This window comes from Hibiscus syriacus, unplaced genomic scaffold, assembly GCF_006381635.1.
Source record: "Hibiscus syriacus cultivar Baekdansim isolate YM2019G1 unplaced genomic scaffold, ASM638163v2 tig00110332_pilon, whole genome shotgun sequence".
NCBI lineage: Eukaryota > Viridiplantae > Streptophyta > Magnoliopsida > Malvales > Malvaceae > Hibiscus > Hibiscus syriacus.
This window is the reverse complement of record NW_024062688.1, coordinates 9,238,356-9,263,435: the sequence shown is the minus strand read 5'-3', so window position 1 is coordinate 9,263,435 and position 25,080 is coordinate 9,238,356. Positions and strand designations below refer to the sequence as shown.

Here is a 25,080-nt window from a genome sequence, read left to right as displayed (position 1 = left end):
AATGAGCTTTAGAATGATGGTATTAGTCATGCGGGATACTAAAATGAAATCCGTCCCCACTTCCACCGGCCACCGCCATTGCCACGACATGATCACCTCAACACAACGAAAAGCGAAGCCAAACAAAAGCCCAATTCTTTCTTTCTATTTTCTTAAAAGAAAAAAAAGAAACGTTAATCAATCAAATCAATAGAAAATAACAAAAACAAATCACGATCTCATGTTTTCTATATCAAGACAATATAGGGGGACATCCTTTCCATGATCATCAAAATCTGCTGATTTATATAAATATATAACATATTTTAATTCATATAAGCAACGAGCTACAAATTAGAATCCTTAATAATTAAAGGAAAATTAAAAAAATTCATCACCCAGCTTTACTTTCAACTCTTACTTTGGTTTATGAAGTTTATTTTTTTAATTTAATCATTAAATTCTTGGATTGTTTCTTTTTTATCATTCCAGTCATAAACAACAAACAATATGATGACACACCAAGATAAAATCCTTCTCTTTGTTTTTTATTTATATCTTTTAGATAAAGATGTAAAGGTCCAACAATAGAAGACATCAAAGAAGGTGATACAGGTGATATTAGGAGGAATTAATAGAATTAATGATGGTGAAGATAAAGGTGAGGGCTTGGTTGTAAACACTGCCTCTTTGTCTTTAATTTTTGGTCTTTTGGGAAAAGATACAAAGGTTTTAGAGGAGAATGCGACTCATGTGATGCTTAAAGGAAACAATATAGTCCATAACTATGAAACAGTGAGGGCGAAACCGACGGGGTTTAGAAATTGGAAATTAGGGTTTAGAGTTTAAAGATTGAAGATTGCAGAATGAGATTATAGTTCAATAATTTTAGCTTTTAATTCGAAATCATACATGATTAAATGTGAATAACATAATCTATATCATTGTAAAATATTAATAAAAATAAATCGTGTCATCACACCTTTTATGATATAATGATAGAGGGATCAGATCAAGAATAATTAGAAAGTTAAATGATTAAATTAAAAACAGTTAAATTTTAATGATCAAAATAAGAGTAAAAGTAAAGTTGATTGATAGAACTTGTAATTTACCCTTAATTAAAACAGATCCTTCATTTTTGTAGACTCACTCCCTGGACCCACACGACAGGTGCTGAAAAGGTTAAAAGGGGAAAAAAGAGGGGAAAAGAAGCACAGCATTTTTAACATTTCTCCACAACGAAAAGAGAGACGAAACAAAACAGAAACTGAGAGACACTAAAAGCATCTCTCTCTTCTTATATTATATTTATATTTAGCATACACACATTTCATAGGTTTCTTCTAGCTTATTTTTGTCTTTATTTTTTGTACATTCTATATGGTTTTATTGGGTTTAGCCTGCTCAGCATCTTATTCAGTTCAAGGATATGATTCATTTGTATTTTGGAATGCTGCTGTAACAGTGCTACTCCTTTAATACACAAGGATTGGCTTTTCTGGAAAAGAAGAAGAAGAAGAGAGCTTTTGAAGAGAACCCAGGCATCATCTTCTGTTGATCAAAGGACAAAAACCCAGGTTCAGTTTTGTTTAGAAATTTGTTTTTTTTTGTGTGTTTTTGTTTCAGGTGTTGGTTATCATTCAGTCTTCTTTTTGATTGTTGGTCCCCTTTATTTGTCTCCATTGCGTCTCTCCACCAGATATCACATAGAAATATATGAGACAGGGAGAGAGTGGAAATAAAAGGAATCGTTTCCTTTTTTTTTAAGTTTTCAGTCTTCGTTTTTCGTGTTGTTAAAATCTATTTTGTTTTTCATGTGTGGGTCTGCAGATTCCATCTCTAAATAACCTTTTTTTCTTCTCTCACAGTGTTGTTCTTTTGCTCCTTTCATTGCTTCAGATGGTGAGATGCCCTTCTTCACACGACTTGTTCTCTCTTCTTACTTGATTCATCGACATCATCGACAAAGCCACCGACTCAGCTTGATTTTCACTTCTTTACTTCACGAAAAATCCACCTTTTCCAACAATGGGCTTCACTTCTTTGCTTAATAGCATTACAGCTTATTCTTCTTCATTATCCGCCGGACAACTACATTTCATCCTTCTGGGGTCAAATCAAAGTTTACCCATATTGGAACTATCCTCCATTTGCATCAATCTGACATTTCTCCTAGTGTTCCTTTTCCTAATATCTGCAAGGCAAATACTTGTCTGTATCCGTCGAACTCGATTTCTTAAGGAGGATTATGTTGAGAATTCAAGCCCAATTAGGAGAAGCATTAGTGTTGATGGTGAAGTTCAGGGCGCTACAGTCGGTACTGGGTTTAAATTCTCTGTATTTTGTTGTTTCTATGTGCTGCTTGTGCAAGTTGTGGTGCTAGGATTCGATGGATTTTGTTTAATAAGAGAGGCTGTTGATGGGAAAGTTGTGGATTGGTCTGTTACCGCCTTGCCTGCTGCTCAAGGTTTAGCTTGGTCTATGTTGAGCTTTTCGGCTCTCCATTGCAAGTTTAAGGGGTTGGAGAAATTCTCCTTGTTGTTGAGGGTATGGTGGGTTATTTCTTTTGGGATTTGCCTGTGTAACTTGTATGTTGATGGGAGATCATTCTTAGTGGATGGTTCTAACCACTTGACTTCTCACGTTGTGGCCAATTTTGCTGTGACCCCAGCTCTTGCCTTTCTTTGCTTTGTAGGAATTAGAGGTGCAACTGGTATAGATGTGTATAGGAACCCTGACCTTCGGGAGCCTTTGCTTGAAGAAGAAGCAGGTTGTCTTAAGGTAACTCCTTACAGTGATGCTGGACTCTTTAGTTTGGCTATACTTTCTTGGCTTAATCCACTTCTTTCAATTGGCGCAAAGAGACCGCTTGAGCTTAAGGACATTCCCCTTCTTGCACCAAAAGATCGAGCCAAGACTAATTATAAGGTTTTGAATTCGAATTGGGAAAAACTGAAGGATGAAAATCAGTCAAAGCAACCTTCTTTGGCTTGGGCAATCTTGAAGTCATTCTGGAAGGAAGCAGCTGGTAATGCTGTATTTGCTTTGTTGAACACTATTGTTTCCTATGTGGGCCCATACATGATAAGTTACTTTGTTGATTATCTAGGAGGGAAGGAGACTTTCCCTCATGAAGGTTATGCGCTTGCTGGAATATTTTTTGTATCCAAGCTCGTAGAGACACTGACGACCAGGCATTGGTATCTCGGGGTTGACATTTTGGGTATGCAAGTTAGATCAGCTCTAACGGCAATGGTGTATCACAAGGGGTTGAAGCTCTCAAGCTTAGCTAAACAAAGTCATACCAGTGGAGAAATTGTTAATTACATGGCAGTTGATGTTCAAAGAGTGGGGGATTATTCTTGGTATCTCCATGACATTTGGATGCTTCCTTTGCAAATAATTCTTGCTCTTGCGATATTGTATAAAAATGTTGGTATTGCTTCTATTGCCACACTGGTTGCAACCATTGTATCTATAATTGTTACTGTTCCTTTGGCAAAGGTCCAGGAAGATTATCAGGACAAGTTAATGACTGCCAAGGATGAAAGAATGAGGACGACTTCCGAGTGTCTAAGGAACATGAGGATTCTGAAATTACAAGCTTGGGAGGAGAGGTACCGTGTTAAATTGGAGGAGATGCGGAATGTAGAATTCAGGTGGCTACGTAAAGCTCTCTATTCACAGGCCTTTATTACATTCATTTTCTGGAGCTCCCCAATATTTGTTGCGGCTGTTACATTTGGCACATCTATATTGTTGGGAGGTCAACTCACAGCTGGCAGTGTTCTTTCCGCACTGGCCACTTTCAGAATCCTTCAAGAGCCACTTAGGAATTTTCCAGACCTGGTGTCTATGATGGCTCAGACAAAGGTCTCTCTTGATAGAATATCTGGATTCCTGCAGGACGAAGAACTGCAGGAAGACGCTACCATTGTTCTGCCTCGAGGAATGTCAAAGGTGGCTATAGAGGTCAAGGATGGTGAGTTTTCCTGGGATCCTTCCTCTTCTTCAAGGCCCACCTTATCTGGAATACAAATGAAAGTAGAAAGCAGGATGCGTGTGGCAGTTTGTGGCATGGTTGGCTCTGGGAAGTCAAGCTTTCTCTCTTGCATCCTGGGGGAGATTCCTAAAATCTCTGGTGATGTAAGTCTGGTTCATAATACTTTTAAACCATTTTCCACCTCAAATTTTATTCTTTGTTATTTATAGTTTCTGCCTCTTACAATGGGAAGGGTTTTAGATTTGCTATATTTCGATTTGATGTTCAAACAGGTTCGAGTGTGCGGTACTGCTGCCTATGTCTCTCAGTCTGCTTGGATACAGTCTGGAAATATTGAAGAGAACATCCTTTTTGGTAGTCCAATGGATAAAGCAAAATACAAGAATGTTATCCATGCTTGTTCCCTGAAGAAAGATTTTGAACTCTTTTCACATGGAGATCAGACCATAATTGGAGATAGGGGTATTAATTTGAGTGGTGGACAGAAGCAACGTGTGCAGCTTGCAAGGGCACTTTATCAAGATGCTGATATATATTTACTTGATGACCCCTTCAGTGCTGTTGATGCTCACACCGGCTCAGAACTATTCAAGGTCTGACTCATTCAATATACCACACATATTGCTGTTCATTACAATGTAATTTAGCTGACAAGTCATTTACTTGGAACTGCAGGAATACATAATGACAGCCTTGGCGAGTAAGACTGTTGTTTTTGTGACCCATCAAGTTGAATTTCTGCCCGCTGCTGATTTGATACTGGTATGGAATATTTTTTTAGCTAGCACTCCAGTATGTAATGTTGTATGCTTTAAGCGCACTCTTTATCATGGGATGAATGCATGGTACTGACTAAAATTCATGTGCGCATTGTTTGCTTAAGTTTCTATATGATCTGAAGAAAATTTGAAGCAAAACATTTTAGATAGTGTACCTGTCGAGGTGTTAGTTTTTATTGTTAGAAAAAATTCAAGTTATTGATAAAGTGGACGCTGTATACATGTTTTATATATTAATTTCCTTATGTATTTTGATTGGATCTATTTCTTGAAGGTTCTAAAATGACTTTTGGTGGCATGTATAATTTTCTGTTGTTCCATTTTTGGTCACACAGACATGTTTATTGGTTGATTACTTGAGTTTATGGCTTTGCTTGTGCATTGCCTTTCCTTTCATTGAGAAAATATATATTATTTTTCTGGACAAATCCTTGTTCGAGGCCATGTGCTCTCATCGTAGAATATTATTTTTCATTTAGTTCATGTGTTCTCTTTATCCAATTCACATCCAGTTTTGAAGGTTCTAGAATATGATTGATCGAATGCTAAAGTAGCTGGATTGAAGGATTATCTAATTAATGAATTAGATGGTAATGACATGCTACATGAGAACAGCACACTGTCAAAAATACTTAGGCAAAGTCCGTAATGATTCAACTATTATCTAATTACTGAATTAGATATATTTGTTTTTGATATCTGAAATTAAAGAAAATATGGTGTAAATAATAGCATGTGAGACTAATTGTACCTTTTACAGGGAGGCCAAACTTAAAACTGTTGAACATGTGTTTTTTGACTGAAAGACTGTTTTTCATATAATGAGTTTTCTTTGGAGTAATTGTAGTACAAGACTAAGTTGCATTTTCTGGGATCCACTATATTTTTCTTCTTCCCTTTTTTTCTTAATATATTTATTTAGTATGGTGTTCAGAATATTTTATTCTCATGTCATCAATCATATTTCAGGTTCTTAAGGAAGGCCGCATCATACAGGCAGGAAAATATGATGAACTTTTACAAGCAGGCACAGATTTCAATGCTCTGGTCTCAGCTCACCACGAAGCAATTGAGGCAATGGATATTCCGAGTTTCTCATCAGAAGACTCGGATGAAAATTTACTTCTTGATGGGCCAAAAAATACTGAATAAAAAATGTGATTCAGCTGGAAATAATATTGACAGTTTGGCAAAGGAAGCTGAAGATGGTGCATCATCTTCAGACCAGAAAGCAATTAAAGAGAAAAAGAAAGCAAAGAGGAGGAAAAAGCAGCTTGTTCAAGAAGAGGAAAGGGTAAAAGGAAAAGTCAGCATGAAGGTGTACTTATCATATATGGCAGCTGCATATAAAGGCATTTTGATACCGCTCATTGTTCTTGCTCAAACATTATTTCAGTTCCTTCAAATAGCTAGTAACTGGTGGATGGCATGGGCAAATCCTCAGACTGAAGGAGACGAAGCAAAAGTCAGTTCTATGGTTCTACTTCTTGTTTATATGGCCCTTGCTTTTGGGAGTTCTTGGTTTATATTTGTCAGGGCTGTTCTGGTAGCCACGTTCGGTCTAGCAGCTGCGCAAAAACTGTTTCTCAACATGCTTAGAAGTGTATTTCGTGCTCCAATGTCTTTTTTTGATTCAACTCCTGTTGGGCGTATCTTGAATCGAGTAAGTCTCTCTTCTTCTTTTTTCATTTTTTTTACTGTTAGTTGCAAAATCTTCTTTTTTTTGTTGACCAGTTTCTTTTAAGATTATATGATGTTGGTCGATTGTAAAATCGCAGGTCTCTATTGATCAAAGTGTTGTGGACCTTGATATTCCTTTTAGACTTGGTGGGTTTGCTTCAACAACAATACAGCTTCTCGGGATTGTTGGTGTGATGACAGAAGTTACTTGGCAAGTTCTTCTGCTTGTTGTCCCGATGGCTGTTGCTTGCTTGTGGATGCAGGTAGTTCCTTCTATTTACTTAAAACTCTGTTCTTGGGTTTGATTGGCTCTCATAGATTGAGAGAAATGGAATCACCTTATTTACTAGTTTATTTCTTTTAGTGTATTCTGCTCTTCTCATTCTTCAAGTCTGATGAATTGCTCACTTATTGCTGGTTGCAGAAATACTACATGGCTTCATCAAGGGAACTAGTCCGCATTGTTAGCATCCAAAAATCTCCAGTCATTCATCTTTTTGGTGAATCAATTGCTGGAGCAGCCACTATAAGAGGTTTTGGACAAGAGAAAAGGTTTATGAAGAGAAACCTTTATCTACTTGATTGTTTTGCTCGCCCATTCTTTTGCAGTATTGCAGCCATTGAATGGCTCTGCCTGCGGATGGAGTTACTTTCAACCTTTGTATTTGCTTTTTGCATGATTTTGCTAGTGAGTTTTCCACATGGAACTATTGATCCAAGTAAGCACATATTTTGCATTTTGATTTTATTCGTCTGCTTGTTTTTGTAAGAAATTCTAGTGGTCCTGAGTGATATGTACTGCAAATTTAAAGTAAAACTGATATCTCACCTGGAAAGACTAGTAATTGATTGGTGTGTTGTAGTTTTGGGAATTCTTTATTTCACCTTGTTAAATCTTGTTCTGCAGAATGCGCACCCAATCCTAAAATCATAGCTCTATCGTTTTTTCATTTTTACAAGTGTCAAGGAATATGTTATTCTGAAGTGATTGCTTTGCACTGTCTTTTATGAGGGCCCTTAGAATTCTTGGGGTACTTTTAGTTGCATTATTGCGCATTCCTTTTTCTACTATGCTTTAGGATACAGAAGACTATTTTCCCTCTGATCCTTCTAGAGGCGGAGAGCCAGACTAACTTCATTAGTACAAGACTATATCAGTTATATCACAAAAATGAAAAAAAAAGTTTTTGTTAGTCATCTTAAATGCTGATGTTAATGATTCCTGCTGCTTTTAAACAGGTATGGCAGGCCTTGCTGTGACATATGGCCTTAACTTAAATGCACGGCTATCACGGTGGATACTTAGCTTTTGCAAGCTTGAGAATAAAATTATTTCCATAGAGAGGATTTATCAGTACAGCCAAATTCAGAGTGAAGCTCCTCCTGTTATTGAAAACTCTCGCCCTCCGTCCTCATGGCCCGAAAATGGATCAATTGAAATGGTTGATTTAAAGGTATACCATATCCAGTTGTTCTTCATGACAACATGCAGTACTTTCTTTTTACTTGCAACATAAACATGTGTCCTTTCTCCATTGGCTCTTTCCCAGTAGTACTTCATTGCATGATATTGTACAATCTCAAGACATTTCAAGAACTCCTTGCTAAAAACTGAATATCGGTTTTGTCATCTTTGTACTCTCTACTCCCTTGCTTGATGAAGTTTACTTAATTGGGGAATTTGAATTATATTAATGATATTTGTTCGCCTTCCAAAAACCAAAAAAGGAGGGGGAGACTTTGTAGAGGACAGTGTGATCAATGGGGGATGCATGATTTTATTTTTCCAATGATGTTGGAGAAAAAGGATAAAACATTCTCTCTTTAAATATTACAGGCACCACATGCTGACTTTTTCATTTCTTTTTATATCCTTGTTTTGAAGGTTCGATATGGCGAAAATCTTCCTGTGGTGCTTCATGGGGTATCCTGTGCATTTCCTGGCGGCATGAAGATTGGAATTGTTGGGCGTACTGGCAGCGGTAAATCTACTTTGATCCAAGCATTGTTCCGATTGATTGAACCAGCCGGTGGAAAAATCATTATAGACAACATCGACATTTCAACAATTGGGCTCCATGACCTTCGTAGCCGTCTTAGTATCATACCCCAGGATCCTACTTTATTTGAAGGAACTATTAGATGCAATCTTGATCCTCTTGAAGAGCATTCAGATCATGATATTTGGGAGGTATGAGTTTCACTTGCATTCTCACCAGTTTTGTTGAGTTCACAGGTTTCTTCTTTCACGTTCTGGCATTTATCTCTTTATACACATTCTCGAACATCATCATTATTGAAAAAATGCCCTTTTGATTTATAAATACCACTTAGCACCAGAACAATTCTCGAACATTAATGTCTATATCATCTTTTCTCAAGTAACAATCTTGCCATGTCAAAATATGATTTGTTGAATCTTGTAATATGATCATGCTGAATGATGTGCACCGATAAGTACTGAAATTCTGTCTCAGGCACTTGAGAAGTCTCAGCTTGGAGACATTGTTCGTGAGAAAGAACACAAGCTTGATGCACTAGGTTGGTACCATCCCTCCAGGCTCCTGGACACCATTGATGTAAAGGAGAGGCAAATGCCCTTTGAAGTTGCATGTGGTTGATTGATCATTTTTATTTGATGTAAAAAATATGCAGTTTCAGAAAACGGAGATAACTGGAGCGTGGGGCAGCGGCAACTTGTATCCCTGGGTCGGGCTTTGCTCAAACAGGCAAGAATACTTTTGCTAGATGAAGCTACGGCATCAGTTGATACTGCCACTGACAATCTCATCCAGAAGATCATCCGGACGGAGTTCAAGAACTGCACAGTCTGCACTATTGCACATCGTATTCCAACAGTAATTGACAGTGATCTTGTTTTGGTGCTTAGTGACGGTATGTAAAGCCACTTTTGTAAATATTTCATCGGTGTAAAGTGATTGATAGTATTAACTTTTTCCCCAATGAATTGGGAACTTATTCTCAGGTCGAGTAGCAGAGTTTAATACTCCGCAACGTCTCCTCGACGATAAATCATCCATGTTTCTAAAGTTGGTAACCGAGTATTCATCAAGATCAAGTGGCATACCAGAATTTTGAAACAGATTGCCTGTCCCAAAATTCTTCAACTCGGGCATCGGAAGCTAAGACGGCCCTATCCAAGAGTGAACAAGGTATTGCTGCTTCTCTTGGCAATCTCGGTTGTGAATAGCGACGACAGATTTGCACATCAAGCCATTTAACCAAAACCACAAAGTAGAGGAAAAGTAATTTCTATATCAAAGTAATTTCAATTAACTCATCCATCCCTTGAGTGAATTTGGGGTATTCATGCACAGTTAACACTTAGCAACTCGGCATACCTACCTATGTAACGGAAAATAAGTCGGAGGAGTAGAGTTAATAAATAACACACTGAAGGGCAATAAAGTAGTGCCAAGGACAAATGTTCCACTGTAGTTAGGACAAGTTGTAGAGTCCAACTTTCTAATACTGCCTAAAATTTTCACTTGTAGACCGAAGAATATAAATTTTGTTTCTCGTTCATCTACTTTGGCTTTGATGCAATGAATTTTGCTTCAGTTATATCCAATGAGAAAGTTGACATTCAACAGGACCATATTTTTCTGAATATGTTATTATGCTTATTGCACCCATCTCATATCTGTTTTATATTTTTATTGACTTATCTGTGTTAAACATGTACTTGGCGGATACGATTCTTTAAAATTTATTTTCTTAGTACGGAAATCTTGTTAATTATATCTGCATATAAGTGCACTCCATGTTTGAGTAATACTACTTCAGATTCCATAACATGCAATTTGAATCAAGTGGTGCATCATTATCGGGAAGGGACGCATAATTTTCTGTTAAAATTACAAGGGAAGAAAATATATTATCAATAGAAAATATAAAAAAGTAAAATATACAATAACTTAAAATTTTTAGGAAGATCACTACCTCTAATTGTTCTTTCTCGGTCCATCTTTGACACCTATCTTCACTGGAATGCAGCTTTCTCCTCTTTCTCATGCATTACGTTTGTCAACCGGTTTCTCTTTGAAAGACATGTCAGTAAAGTCAAATGTCTCAGTTGGCAAGGGAGCACCCAAAGCTAGTTTTCTAATGATCGATATTGTAATATTTCGAATTTGTTGGAGTTCATTCACATTGTACGTGGCCTAAATGGAGAAAAAGGATCAAGTTGGTCTAAAGCGAAGAACCCAAAGTCCCAATCCAGTATTACCTAATTTCCAAATCTCCAACCTAATATTTACATATTCGATAATAAATTAGTCATTTAAATATTATTTAACTACTGTTTTAGTTTGAAAATATTATAAAAAAATTAAATTTATAAAAATTTTAAATATAAAGCGTTAAATTTATTGAATTGTTTCGAATCAGGATCAGATTAATAGAATGTATCAGTTTTCAGAATTTATTACATATCTTATTAGAAATGTTTCATTTTTAACTATCACCGACACGTTTGCAATAATATTTTTAGTCTTTGTTGAACAATGACACAGATCGGAAGAGCATATACTGTCATCAAAGACGAGAAAGACAAACACCTGTCTATTTTCATTTTGGACGAGACAAAGACTTAGATACTGAATTAATCACAATGTACAACATTGTCACGAACTTTCGGTGCAGTGTAGACTTTTTTTTGGCCTTTCATTGCAAGTATGAAACCTTGTGTTCTTCTTGTAGCTGCCGAAAAGTGAATAACACACACACCTCATGGCACAGGGAAAGCAAAAGCATTAGCAATAGACTCAGAATCTCTGATTATTATTATTATTTCCCCCCCCCCCACAATTCAAACACGAAGCTATCAGAAAAGAACAAAAACAAAAAACCAATCGAACAATGTCAAGAACCAGCAGCAGGACGACCCCAGAAATCAACTTAGGGTCTTTGAACCGCATTAACTTGGAAGGAAGCAATGTGGGGGAAACGAAATTCATCGGTCGTGGCAGCAGCAGCTCGGACAGACCATGGGAGGGTTGCTGCTGCATCAACATCTATACCAACAGCAACGTCCAAGGAGCTAATAGCTATGTTTTGGTGGGGAGCAGCTTAAGAATCAAGAATTCAGGGGTTCATCTCTATTCTGGAGATTTGAAGTTAGGGGAGGAGTGTTGTTGTTCGGGTCCAAGGTCTAGTAGCAGGGTGGGCACACCAGAGTTCGCTACCATTCTAATGTTAGTATCGGTTCCACTCTTCTTATTTGTCTGCTTCTCTTCATTGCTAATGTGGTAGCTGAGCTGTACAAATAGCTACCATATTGCAATGTTTTAAATTGTAGGGTAAACTAAGTATCTAATCACCCACTTATTCTTGTGGTTCCATTTTGATCATCTAACTATTATTTTTTTCAAAAGCATACCTAACTTTACGTTTTGATCATCCGCCATTTAAAATAAAAAGTGATGCTGACATGTCATCATAAGTTCATGTCACATCATCATCGGGAAAAAATCACGTCATCATTTTTGTTTATTTTTTAATGACGGGTGATTAAAACGTAACATTAAGTATGATTTTGAAGGAAATAAATAATTAAATGACCAAAATGGAACCGCAAAAATATGTGGGTGACTAAATACATAATTCACCCTAAATTATATTGTATGCACTCAACACAATTATACTTCAAAAAAATCAGAAATTTGTATTAATTTATTATGACCCGAATTATGAATATGATGATAAAATAATATTTTATTTAAATTTAATTATAAAACTATATAAATATAATAAAGACTTTATTTTCCTAATATTAAAACCAAAAAATAGGGTTGATTTATTTTAATTTATATTGCAACATGTTTCCTTTCACCATTTCAAACAATTTTTTTTTGTTGGTTTTTCAACCCATTTGCCTCCACAATTACTGCATTCTTATACATGGTTTCTCTTTCATTCAGAAAATAATGGAGATTTTTTATTTAATGACTATTTGATATATAGGTAGTAGGTGGTAGAAATTTTTATTTTTACAAATAATTTATTGTGCAATGTTCACAGATTGCCATTTTATTTTCATAAATATTGACAGTCTTGAGGTTTCCAAATTGCCTATAACTCAGAACGGAAGCCAACAATTTTAAGGGGAAAGATGAGGTTGCCCATGACAGCATTGCAATTAACAACCTTTTTAAGACGATATCATCAATAATTGAACACTAAAAAAAAAAGAAACATTAGCAGAAGGATTCCCCTAGTATGGAAGTGGCCTTATTTTGCAAAACTTTCCATGCTGCATTCACATGCTTCTCTTCTGTCAAAGGAGCACCGACCGCGAACCTTAGCACATATTTGCCTGATAAAACCTGCATTCCTCATGTAACTCATTGCTCTTAGATTATGCACCAACAATGTATATACCGGTAGTTCAGATACCGTACACAGCAAGCTTACCGTGTGCGATATGAAAACATTCCCTGTTGAGTTTATGGCATCTAAAAGGTCATGGTTCAATTTGTTGCCATCATCTTCATCATTAGGAGGCAGAAGGCGGAAACAAACTAATGAAAATATCCGAGGGGTGACAACCTGCTCAGATGAGTTATACCAGGGATCCATCATTAACATTGCATTTTTTTCTTAGCATGAATCAACCATAGACATCAACTCGAGCATGAGCAAAAGAATAATAAATGAAATTATCTTTCTTATCAGTAGAACGTCTTGAGAATTGTTACTCTCTTAAGGCTATATTCTGTGTTTTTGTTGCATCTGGGCATCGAATTAGACTTTACGAGAGAGTTTCATTAAAGGCTAAACATGAAAAATGAAAAACCAGCAGGCTGGCTTATAGATACAGCATTATGGACTTAGTTGGTATCATTAAGCAACTAATCTCACATCATCAGCCAGATTACGATAATCATGAACTTCGGATCCAATAAAAAGGAAAACTTTTGCGACCCCTTGACAACCGTATATATCCAGTTGTCCAATGCTTTAGGCAGACATTGTAATGTGCAACCTGATTAAGATGCAGTACGTCTATAGCTCTAGTTCCAATTCGTCACATGTCCTAGTTTAAGAAGGATTAGACGATACATATCAAGGAAGTTTGCCTTATTTATTTCTATATTTTTTAATCTAAACAGATCCAAAACGGCTGATTTTATTCTCGGTATCTGCTCATTATTAATATCATGAACTTCTAAACATTAGATGGTTCTCATAGGGGATAGAGTCATTGCCACAAAGCACATCCTCTGACACTCCTGTTTAAGTAAGGTCCTACACAGCAATCAAGTGAATGACTAATATTTTAATCATTTCAGTTAAAACTTATAAGGGGCTCTTAAGATCTACATCAATTATATATATTATATACATGTATGTATATATATGAGCACACCTACCTCAAATCTTGGATCTTGAACAACCAGGTTCTCAAAATGTTTGGCCAACTCGATATGATTTCTTATATAGCACTGCAGGTTTTCCAAGCCATACAATCGTAATACCATCCATAGTTTCAGTGATCTAGAGGCAAATAATGGATTAGTTGGAGGGATTTTCTAGTTGATTATATAAATGATTTACAAATCCATACAACGCGACTTTTTCATTCACTTTACACTGATACACATATCTTCATTCTAAATGGAAATATAAAAGGCTTCCATATCTTCAATGCATAAAGTTGAAAAGCATACCTAAACCGACGTCCGAGAGGAACTTGCCAATCTTTGTAATCTACAACCATGTTTGCTTGTGAGGCCTGAAAGTGGTAGCATAGGGAAGCACAAAAGGAAATTCACACCGACTAATTAGTACTAGTGGTTATTGAATAAGCAAGTAAAATATGATTAATGAATTTACAATCAATATGGAGTGTCTAAATCATGTGAACTGATAAGCTCTACTTTTTTCAAAGGATTCATACTATTTTTTTAAGTTTTCAGATTCCACCAGTCCTCATTTCTCCAGCAGACAAGCTGCCACTAACATGGAAGATTTATGAGTGTACATAAGAAACCGGGTTCTGACTCGTTCAAGGTCGGCCAGACAGCCATACATTCTGAAACAAATGCAGCTTATATATCTAGTGTGCACAACCAATTTACAAAAAAGGTAACTAAAGGCTTATCCAGATTTGGATGAAATCAAGATTTCCCTCAACATAGAACAACACTTAACCTTATTCTTCAGATACTCTGGATTTGTAGAGAGGGCCTGAACCAAAGCACATCTATCCTGTCAGAGGGAGTAACAGTGAAATATGAGCATTTAACATGAAGGGCATTTTCTAAAACATGTTTACGAAACCAAGAATTATTATGACATATTGATGAGACAATTTTGCTAGTTCATATGTATATACACCTATCCGTTATTTTGTTGGTCAATAAGGCACCCCAATCATCCAAAACCAGTATAATATAATATGCTAGGTGAACCACAGATAACTCGAACAAGTCACAAACCATGCACATCAGACAAGTCTGAAACTAGCAAACTGACCTTGGGTCATATATATAAACAGCACATACAGATTCATGTCAGTAGTTACACGAATTGAAGACAAACTTTGCAGTGATTTATCTTTGTGAAACTTAAAAAGAAACAACCAAAATGATAGTGTACAAAAATCAGATTGTCGACAATATGAAGGCTAAGTGCAAAGAGTAAGGAACAGGAATTTTATTGTTGTTGCCATATGCAAACAAGTAGAGATGGCATACCTTCACCCAAAGTGCTGAACAATCAAAATTAGTTAGAAACCACTTATGTGCATTCATGTTGAAAGAATCAGCCTCTTCAACGCCGTCCATGTAATGACGGAATTCCGGGCATACACAAGCACTTCCAGCATATGCAGCATCAACATGGAACCACATTTCATAACTCTGTCCAGAGGCAACGCAAACAAGAAGAGTTAAATTGTATTGCTTCCAAATGTACCAGATAATGACATGTATCATATAATAAAAACTTCATGGAGATAATCTAGTTCTATGTAATCTTCATTTTTTCTAAAGCACCCGTGTTCGACACCTATGTCCGATAAATATTTGGACATGGGCTTGAGAAAGGAACCTGCAAATAGATGAAAAGACTTAAGAGTAATGAGCGAAACTATGCTAAACACATACATATACCTGGAAATCACCCCAAATCCAGGTAGCATAAGTCTTGTGTGGTGGTTTTATACAACCTGTGACTGTAAATGAGTTACATATTTAATCATTTTCATAAATTTTAAATTCTTGTGCTCCATGTTTCAGTCCACATAGGTGGCTTGATATTTCCATCTTATAGCTATGACAGTTCCATGCCTAAAAGTTAAATGATATATGAAATTATTTAAAATTTATGCATCAACCAATCAAATATAACTTTTATATTGGTCTAGATTCCAGAGCAAGTTTCCTCCTCAAATCTTACATTACCTTAGCAATCTTTCCTAGTGAAAGCAAAGGATCAACTGCAGTTGAAGAAGTTGTGCCAACCTGAAAATAAAAATACCATTCAGTGATAAAACAATTTGAACTATATATATGAAAATCAAGGAATGAATCAAAGCGCTGACTTATTAATATTGATCATAAACTTTACAGATATGACACTGTCCTAATAGGCTTCTATGCTCGATAAAGTAAAGGAAATACCCTACAAAGATAATCATCTCATAATGTCTCCATCAAATAGTGATTTTGGGCAGGTGAAAAGGAAAAGTATATATTATAAGGCAAAAGATGTCATTTTGCTTCTTACAGTGGCACATAAAAAGAACGGAATCAAGCCAATGGTAAGGTCATGTGAAATTGTTTCACTCAGCAACTCTGGTGAAAGTGCATAGTTGGTAGAGGAGTTTGCCTTTAGCAGCCTACAATTCTCAGGATGGATTCCTGCTATCTGCCATTGAATGATAAATATGCGATTCGATTAGTTCAAACAGATAACATGAGCATTTACTACAGTAGCTAAATAATATACATAGATCAGGTAATCGTACACCATTTGAACATCATCAGCATCTCATTAGTCTCACATAAAGGAGTAAAGAAATAAAGGTAGAGATGGACCCTAATTCACATGAATACCTGACAGGCTTTTTGCATGGAAGAATGTGTTTGATCGGATGCATAAACTACAAGCTTTTCAAGTGCATTTTTTCCAACCCTCCTCAAAACATTGTCACGGGCAGCCAATAATACAACTAGAACAGCTTCACTTGCCGTGCCCTGAATCACTCCGCCGCCTTGTCCTGAAACACAGTTACCGACCTCATTCCATAAACTTTTGAGATCTTTTACACTTTCATTCTTGTTGTGCCAGAAATAATTCAATGAAAATGCCTAGACCCACAGTTGCATTATATATCAAAATTTTATAAAAAAGGAATCCCAAGTGCGTGCCTGCAGAAAGGAAATCTTCGGGTAGCTTAAGCATCTTAGCAAGCCAATCCAAAACAATCATTTCGAGCTCTGTTGCAGCAGGAGATGTAATCCAACTGAAACCAACAATATTGAGACCAGCACTAAGCATTTCTCCCAAAAATCCAGCAACGCTGCTATTGGAAGGATAGTATGCAAAATAATTTGGGCTCTGCCAATGAGTAACACCTGGCAATATCTTTGCCTGAATGTCTGCAATCAGAAGAATATTTATTCATGAAAAAAGAACACAATGCTTCCTTTTAAAATGATACATAACTAGAGTAATTATTTAGGGGAATACATCCCAAATCACACGGTGATGCAGCCAATGATAAATATTTTATCATTACTCTCTTCTTCTATATTTTTTTGGGTGTAATTTAATAAATTCAAGAATCAAATGAGAAACTTCACCATCAAGAACAAGCTGAAACGAATCCGGTTGATTAGGTGCAGAATCCGGTAACAAGTTCCGAAGATATCCAGGCTGCATATACATGACCACAAATAAACAAGGACAACTAAGGAAAATCACACTATTCCATGATTAATAATAATAAAAAAAGAGGCAAGCATCTAAACCGCAGTTTTAGTGACCTACATTTACATTCAAACGTATATCTCCATAGACCGTTAGAAATTTAGAACTATTTTTCAAACTATTGCAAGAGAAAAGGGGAAAATGATTAAAAAGACCTGAACTTGGCTTAGAACAGGGAAATTCTCAATGGTTTTGTAATAATCAGCAATGAAATCAACCATCTTGTGACCATACTCTCTGAGCTGCTCTGCATCCATTGGCTTCAATCTGTTCTCCTCCCTGTCATTTTAATTCAAATGAAAACATAACCAAAACCCAACAAAAAAGAAACAAAAAGGGTCAATGGAATTGCCATTAAAATGATGATGTGAGTTGGGAGACTTACATTGTGGGGTTGTTGATGAGCAAAGAACTGAAAACTGGCTGTTGACGGGTTAAAGGAATGAAAAACGCTGATAGTAGTATAGAACTATATACACGGGATTGTAAAAGACAAATCAAATTTGCTTAACTAGACATCGGGGGACCGGCGGCGTATTGGTAAATATATAAGCAAAAGGAGTAAACCGGATGAGAATATACAGAATCAAATATCTTTTTTTTTTTAAAGAAAATGAATAAAATAAAAGTCTGTGTCATCCGGTGGATGTTACTTAACGAACGTGGCCGATACAAAATCCAATGCCAACGTTGCCAAGGACAAGGGAAGGGAGTTCCTGTGAAAGGCCGGCCTAGTTGGTTTATCGGGTTCTTATTAATATAATCTTATATCAATATATACCGGCTATGTTCAGGATAATTGATATATAAAATTACTTGAAATCTTGAAGTTATTTCAATTAATTAATATAATTTTAAGAAGCCGATTACCTATAAAATAAGTTATCTCTTCATTTACGTTATAAATTAATATACAAATATATTTATTAGCATTAGTATAAAATTAAGGTTTTTATTATAATTAACTTAAAGACCTTAAACACGTTGAATTTTTGAAGTATTTTCTGCGGTGGAGAAGAGAAAACAAAACAATCAAAACAACACCATCATTGGTGGACTAGCTTGTTGGGTGTGGGTCTCATCTCATCAAGTAGAGAACTCTTTACCCGCGAGCTCATTTAATATGGGGGTTTGTTTTTTCCTTCTGTTTTCACGAAAAGATTTTTTTTCACCTTTAAAGTCAATTTTGACTTTGGCATTAGACTCATTTCTTTTGCCTGGGGAGTATGCGTGTGACAGTCATAGGGTGTAATATTTTTGTCTTCTTTTTAATGTTTTTGTAATAATTTTCATGGCTTCTACTTTATATATGTTTCTCTCATTAGAATTTATGAAGGCTTAAAACTAAAATAGCAGAGTATTGCTGTCTTATTTTAAGTTTTAACCAATTTGACTTTATTCATTATCGTAACTTGTTATCATTGACTTCTGCGTATCATTCTCTTCAAGTTTCCTCTTTTTAAATTTAGTTAGGTCTTACGTTTTTGTCTATATACAGAAATTTTTACGCAGGGATTTATTTGTCGGGATTACTTCCCATTACAGACGCGCATATGAAGATTGCATAGGAAGACTGTTCAACTATGTATTTATTTATTTATTTATACATGCATTTTGTATTTTATCTTTATTTTTAATTTTCTGACTGCCGGAGGTCTTCCACGGAAGCTGCTCTCAATCCTGGCATTGAGGGCAGTCTATTACCCTACCTCTCCCTTACCTCATTGTATATGAGAATATGGTTTTGTTGTTGTTGTTGTAGTAAGTGTGTGGGCAGCTAATCTGCATGAAAAAAAAAGATTTGAAGCGTGAAAAGAGAAAGAGGCTCGTTTGAGAGAAAATGGATGTCCATCCATGATTCGATTGAGTTAATTTTTTGATAGCAGCTAGATAATAAAATGTTCTTAATTTTATACGATCGAATTTTAGTCTTATAATGTCGAAAAATCTTATTTTAGAACAGACTACATTTCTAGCAACGTTCTCTTAATTTTCTCTCTTTTGTTAAATATTACTTGTTAGCAATCTTATCATAGTTAAATGATTGATGTGGACTGCATATTGTGATCTTATAGTTGAACATTTGATGATAGTGAAGATTTTGATCAGACTCTAAAGTTTTGTGGTTTTTATCATTGATTTAGAGGGGATTTTCACGTAAAAATATTGACGCCTCGATTTATTTGTGTTGTGGTTATATTGGTTGATTTTGTGTCTGATTGGTGTTGTTAGAGTACATATATTGTGTTATTGGTGTTGCCATAATTATTGAAAAACTCCTAACATGTTATCATAGACTTATTGAGCACTTTATCTTATGATGGCAAGAACAATTGAAATGGTGAATCTGGAATTATCCTTAAATCCATTTTTTTATTTTTTTATTTTCATAATTTAATTATTTATTTTAAATAAAAGGGTAATTGAGTCCTTATATTTAGAAAAAAATTGATGTGACCTGAATTATTTTATAGCCAATGTAGCCTTCGAACTTAGAAAAAGAATCTAGTGTGACCATTTGACCAACAATTTTCATCATTGATAGTTACAATGTTGACATGACATTTCTCGGTACTGACGTGATGATTCACAATATTGAGATGTAACATCTCAATTTAGAACTTAATTGAATCATTATAAAATGTTTATGTTTATTTAAAATTTCAAGAGTTTGGAGGACTTGAAGTGTAATTTATCCAACAGTTTAAGTTAACTTAAAAAGCTTTTCCTTTCTTTCTTCTTTTTACCTCCTCTAGTTCGTGCTAAACCGCCGCCGCTGCACTGTTCTTTTCTTCCCATTCCCCTTTTTGGTTTAAATCCAATTTGGTCATCGATTCTTTGACAGTGAATTACACCGTCGGTACCTTTTTTTTATTTTATTGTCGTTCGCCTGATGCTCTCGATTTTCTGTTTTCCATTGGCCTTAGCTTTAACGAAGAGGGAGAAGTTTTGGATTTCATTAAAAACCAAATTTCGATGTTCTTTTTTTTCTAAACTGAACCTGATAAATTGTTCCACGTGCATCAAAATATTTTTCTATAAAATTTCATGCAAAAATCGTCATCAAACGACGTCTCACGCGCCCCATGGGCTGCCGTGAGCATGCGGAAATGTTTCTGGTGGTTCAAACCGTTGAACCAGTATGCCTGCCTGGATCAATCTGCCGAACCAGCTCTATACTATTGCCTGATCCTTTGACTTTATTATTTTTATATTTTTCGACGTATTTTGAATTATTTTTCACTGAAAGTCTTATTTAAAGTCCTATTTATACTAAGTAAAATGTGAGATTTTAGACTCACTTTTTGGTTTTTTTTCTCAAGGTAATCTCATATCTCCATATCACTCTCCAAAAGACCATAATCACTTTCGTCCTGCTCAATTCGATTCTGGTTGCTCATCTTGAGATACGTACAAATATTAAATTAGTGACTTTTTAATATATTTTTTTATTAATTGTCTGACATTTGTATTAATGGAAGGATATTATTTTAGGTTCTCATTTTGCTGAACATAATACTATTAATTGTGGGAAGCGCAAGGCTTAGCCGATATTGATTATCTTTTATAGGTGTGTTCTATATACATGTTTGATACTTTTGATGTATTGTTTTATTGTGTTTTTATTTTATTGTTTAAATGTTCGTAATCTGATTAGAATTATCTGTGGCATTTATGATTTCTGAATGCATCACTCATGATTTGCATATTAATGCATTTTTATTCTGCATGGGATTAATTCTCTGTCCTGATTCTGCATTGGATTAATTCCCCATCCTGTTTCTGCATGAGATACTATCCCCATCCTATTTCTGCATGTGATTTATATCACTCTCCCGTTTCTCTATGGGATTATATCATCGTCTTGTTTATGTTTGAGATCCTCTTTGGATGGAAAAATCTTCGTACCGATTTATATTTCTGATTGGGATCCTCTTCAAAGGGAACATCCTCCTCATGTTTATCTGCGAGGAAATGTATAATTGCATTTTAATGATGTTACACTCTGATGAATAAATTATGCCACTATTGTTTATGCATTATTTTTGTTGTTAAATATATTTATTGTTATCTATTTTAGTGTAGAGGACACATTAGACTTTTTAGCTCACTCTTTTAATTTTTGTCTTTTCAGATCTTTATGAACTTTAGGATTTCGACCGGTACTTGAAGAATCATTTCTAGCAGATTTTCCTTTCAGTCATAGTATGGACGTTTTTTAGACTTTATACTATTTACTTTTCGTCGATTTTGTATATTCTTATAGGAACTTTGAGATATTAAATTTTTTTTGTCTGATTTGGATTTTGAACTCGTATTACAATATTTATTATGAACCTCTACTCTTGATTATAAATTTGAACTCATTTTCTGACGATGCATGTCTCTATTTGAGATAGTCTACAATGATTAGTGACTTGCCTGATAACATGACAGATGAACTAATTTTTTTTTCAAGTTCAAGGGCCAAATTAATTTTTTAAAAAGTTTAAAGGCTTTTTTGATTTTTTAAATAAAAATATTTTTAAATTTAAAATTTAAAATATTAAAAATTTAATATAAAAAATCATTAATTATTAGTATTATTTATTAAATAAAAATGAGTTATATTTAGTTTTAAAATACAATTATTTAATTTAATTTACTATTTTATTTTTTATTGAAATTAAAAAGTCAAAATTTTCATTTTTTGTGACGCTCGATAGCGTCAATGGTCTCTTCTAGTTAGCATGTGATTGTTCCAGCTTTGTCCAAGGTATAGGAACACCTAGTGGCTCAGTAATTCTATTTTTAACCTTTTTATAAATCTTTTTTTATTTATCTTAGTGGTTCAATAATTCTATTTTTACCTTTAGTTTATTTTTTTAATTTATTTTAATCGCTTCATCAAATAAAAGAGAATCTCTGAAATGTTGTATTTTCATTAATTATTCCAACCACATATGAGATGTGATCCACTTAAATTAGTATAAAGTTAAAGTAATTTTATATATTTTTGTTAATATTTTGATAATTTAATTGTCATATTTTATATTTCTATTCACTTAAATTATACGTTGATAAACGACAGGGTTTGAGACTAATATGATAAAGATCAGTCTAGGATATTTGACAGTCATATTATGCTCTCATTCTAGTTGTGAATTCTCATTATCCTTATTTTAATTGATACACAATCCATTTTGATTGTTTTTGTTGTTGTTGTAATTTCAATAGAAAATAAAATGGTAAGTTAAATTAAATAATAATATTTTAAAATTAAATATATCCTATTTTTATTAATAAATAATACTAATAATTAATGGTATTTTTATATTTAACTTTGTAATATTTTTTATATTTTAAATTTAAAATATTTGTATTTTGCAAAAAAATAAATAAGATCTTGAACTTTAAAAAAATCACGTCATCATTCATCATAGTCTGTCATATCAGCACCGTGAAATGTCATGTCAACATCATAACGGATAATGATAAAAAATATTTGTCAAAATATCATATTAAACTATTTTCCTAAATTCGAGGGTCACGTTAAGTAAAAAAAATCGAGAGTCACACTAATTTTTGAAAAAGTAAAATGATTCTTTTACCTTTATTTTATTGAGTGTTACCCACGTAGAAAAATGTGCATCTTCCCATCTTCTAATGAAGTCCCATGGGTTTACAAAATAAATATGTGCTACCTGAATCTGCCAAGACCATATCATCAGCAGTTGTTGAACAACTGCTCGAAACACATTATTGAAAACGTATACAAAATGGAAAAAGAGACGACCGACCATGCATATTCATGCATGCATGACAATTGTTTTATGTCAAATACAATGTAATATGAAGTCTGATTCATTATGTGAATCATGTTCCGCAAAATTCTTAGGAGTTTGAAATATTAAAAGTTATAAAATAAAATATTTTTATTTCAAAAATATATTTTTAATCCTATGTTATAATTAAAATCAGACATTATGCACAATAAATAAATTTCAACAACACAATAAAAATATACTTCTAACAATCACTAATAAAAATTATTACAATATAACAATCCGAGACAAAAAGAAAAAATAAAATCAAATTTTATTAATAAAATAAAATATAAATTTGGAATAAAGAACCCGAATAATAAACTGAAAACTAATTACGACATGTAGTTGCACAGTTTCCTTAAGACAGATTTTCAACTACTCTTTGATGCTCGAGATCTTTTGGTCGTCTGTCTCCTAGGATAACTTGTGAGATCACGAACTAAATCTTGCTAGAGTTTATCACCGAAAACAGAGAAAAGAAAGATATTTTTTAAAGTTATGACAAACCTAGTAGATTTACACAGTATTTATAGTGTTTCGCATAGGAGAAGAATTGAAAACAATATATTCTAAAAAGTAAGACTATTAATTAGTATCCGAATAAAATCGAAAATAATAAATTAATATCGCTTTAATTAGAATATATTCGTGAACGACAAGTCATATGTTAACATTTTGACTTAAAAGGAAATCATATAATATCATTTTTAATTCAGAATATTCAAAAAGATATGTCACATTTAAGAAAAATATTTAATTTGTAGTGAGTAAAATATCCGATGAACTCAATCGATATAGACATTTGCATCGCCCATGTCATGCAAGTGCGCCTCCAACCCCAATGGGTTTGGTGGGCTTGGATTTACACCCTTGTACCTGCACGCGAGACACAATATTAACCCAAGTCATTTAATAATTAGCAAGTTGGTTGATGTATATAAACCATTCACATACTTGTCATCCCACCAATGTAAGATATGAGTTTTCTCATTTTCCTTACCCAACACAATTCACATGTACCCTATTTTGAGCATCAATTTCTCATTCATCACTCAACTGTTTTAAGCATATAGGATAACGTTGCAAAGATCTCATGAAATAGAATATGAATCGGTAAATTTATTATTTGAATCTCCATCTTTACCCTTAGAAAATATGCCTCAAAATTTCTAATTTATCATAATTTTTCCAACAAAAATTACTCTCTAATATTCATCGTGGGGCTCCTTAATCATCAAGTTAACGTCAATGAAATTCACTATTATGAAAGACTACTTGATCATATCAACAAGATTATAGATTTAGTAGCTAAACTCAAAGCACTATTGAAATTTCTCTTCTTCTTTTTTTTTTTTTTGCATTTCATATTGAACGAGTTATTTCAAAACTTCTAAAACACACAAAAATTATAAGTGACATGTTGATTAGTTTTTGATTATGTGAGATCAAAAAGATGTCAGACTCGTTTTAGAGAAAAAATATATATAGTGACAACTATTAAAAAGAATCCAAACAGGAAGGAAAGGCAAAAATACACCCTCAAACTGAGATAAAGAAATAGTCTAATTGTTTCTTTTGTAAAATGAATACACTTGAAGTTTATTAAAAGAAAAAGAGACATTTAAAGATGGATTCTCTCAAGTATGAGAACTAACTTGAATTGAAAGGAAAATCAAATGATTGATGTAAAGTATAACACACGATGAGTTGATTCTACTTCTATAATCTTTCTTAGGATTAATAAATCCGAGAGAATTAGTGAGAGTTGAACGACATATCAAAAAGAAAATATATTATATATGTTATAAAATGTTAATATATATTTTATATGAAAATATATTATTTATTTTATAAAATATTAATATATAAG

The 25,080-nt window shown here is 34.2% G+C and overlaps 2 protein-coding genes across 3 annotated transcripts; one reads left to right on the top strand and one right to left on the bottom strand.

The window, feature by feature from the left end:
* The first annotated feature begins 1,700 nt into the window (after positions 1-1,700).
* LOC120119753 (ABC transporter C family member 5-like) lies at positions 1,701-9,865 on the top strand. The gene is given in 12 exon segments (XM_039139566.1): positions 1,701-4,128; positions 4,258-4,578; positions 4,661-4,747; positions 5,734-5,895; positions 5,897-6,427; positions 6,543-6,707; positions 6,869-7,163; positions 7,684-7,898; positions 8,330-8,635; positions 8,922-8,985; positions 9,100-9,339; positions 9,431-9,865. Coding segments are annotated over 12 exon segments (4,617 nt in total). The 5' UTR covers positions 1,701-2,010; the 3' UTR covers positions 9,544-9,865.
* Positions 9,866-12,578: 2,713 nt separating this feature from the next.
* On the bottom strand, positions 12,579-17,959 carry LOC120119754 (tyrosine decarboxylase 2). 2 transcript variants are annotated; one of them, XM_039139567.1, is made up of 13 exons: positions 17,789-17,959; positions 17,559-17,682; positions 17,277-17,349; positions 16,842-17,072; positions 16,527-16,690; positions 16,198-16,338; positions 15,873-15,932; positions 15,165-15,329; positions 14,620-14,676; positions 14,136-14,200; positions 13,839-13,962; positions 12,880-13,014; positions 12,579-12,791 (listed from the first exon to the last, which is right to left on the bottom strand). In XM_039139567.1, coding segments are annotated over exons 1-13 (1,470 nt in total). In that variant the 5' UTR covers positions 17,791-17,959; the 3' UTR covers positions 12,579-12,662. The 2 variants fall into 2 exon arrangements, with proteins under 2 accessions (XP_038995498.1, XP_038995499.1); XM_039139568.1 differs by having other exon boundaries at positions 17,559-17,679.
* Between the last annotated feature and the right edge of the window lie 7,121 nt (positions 17,960-25,080).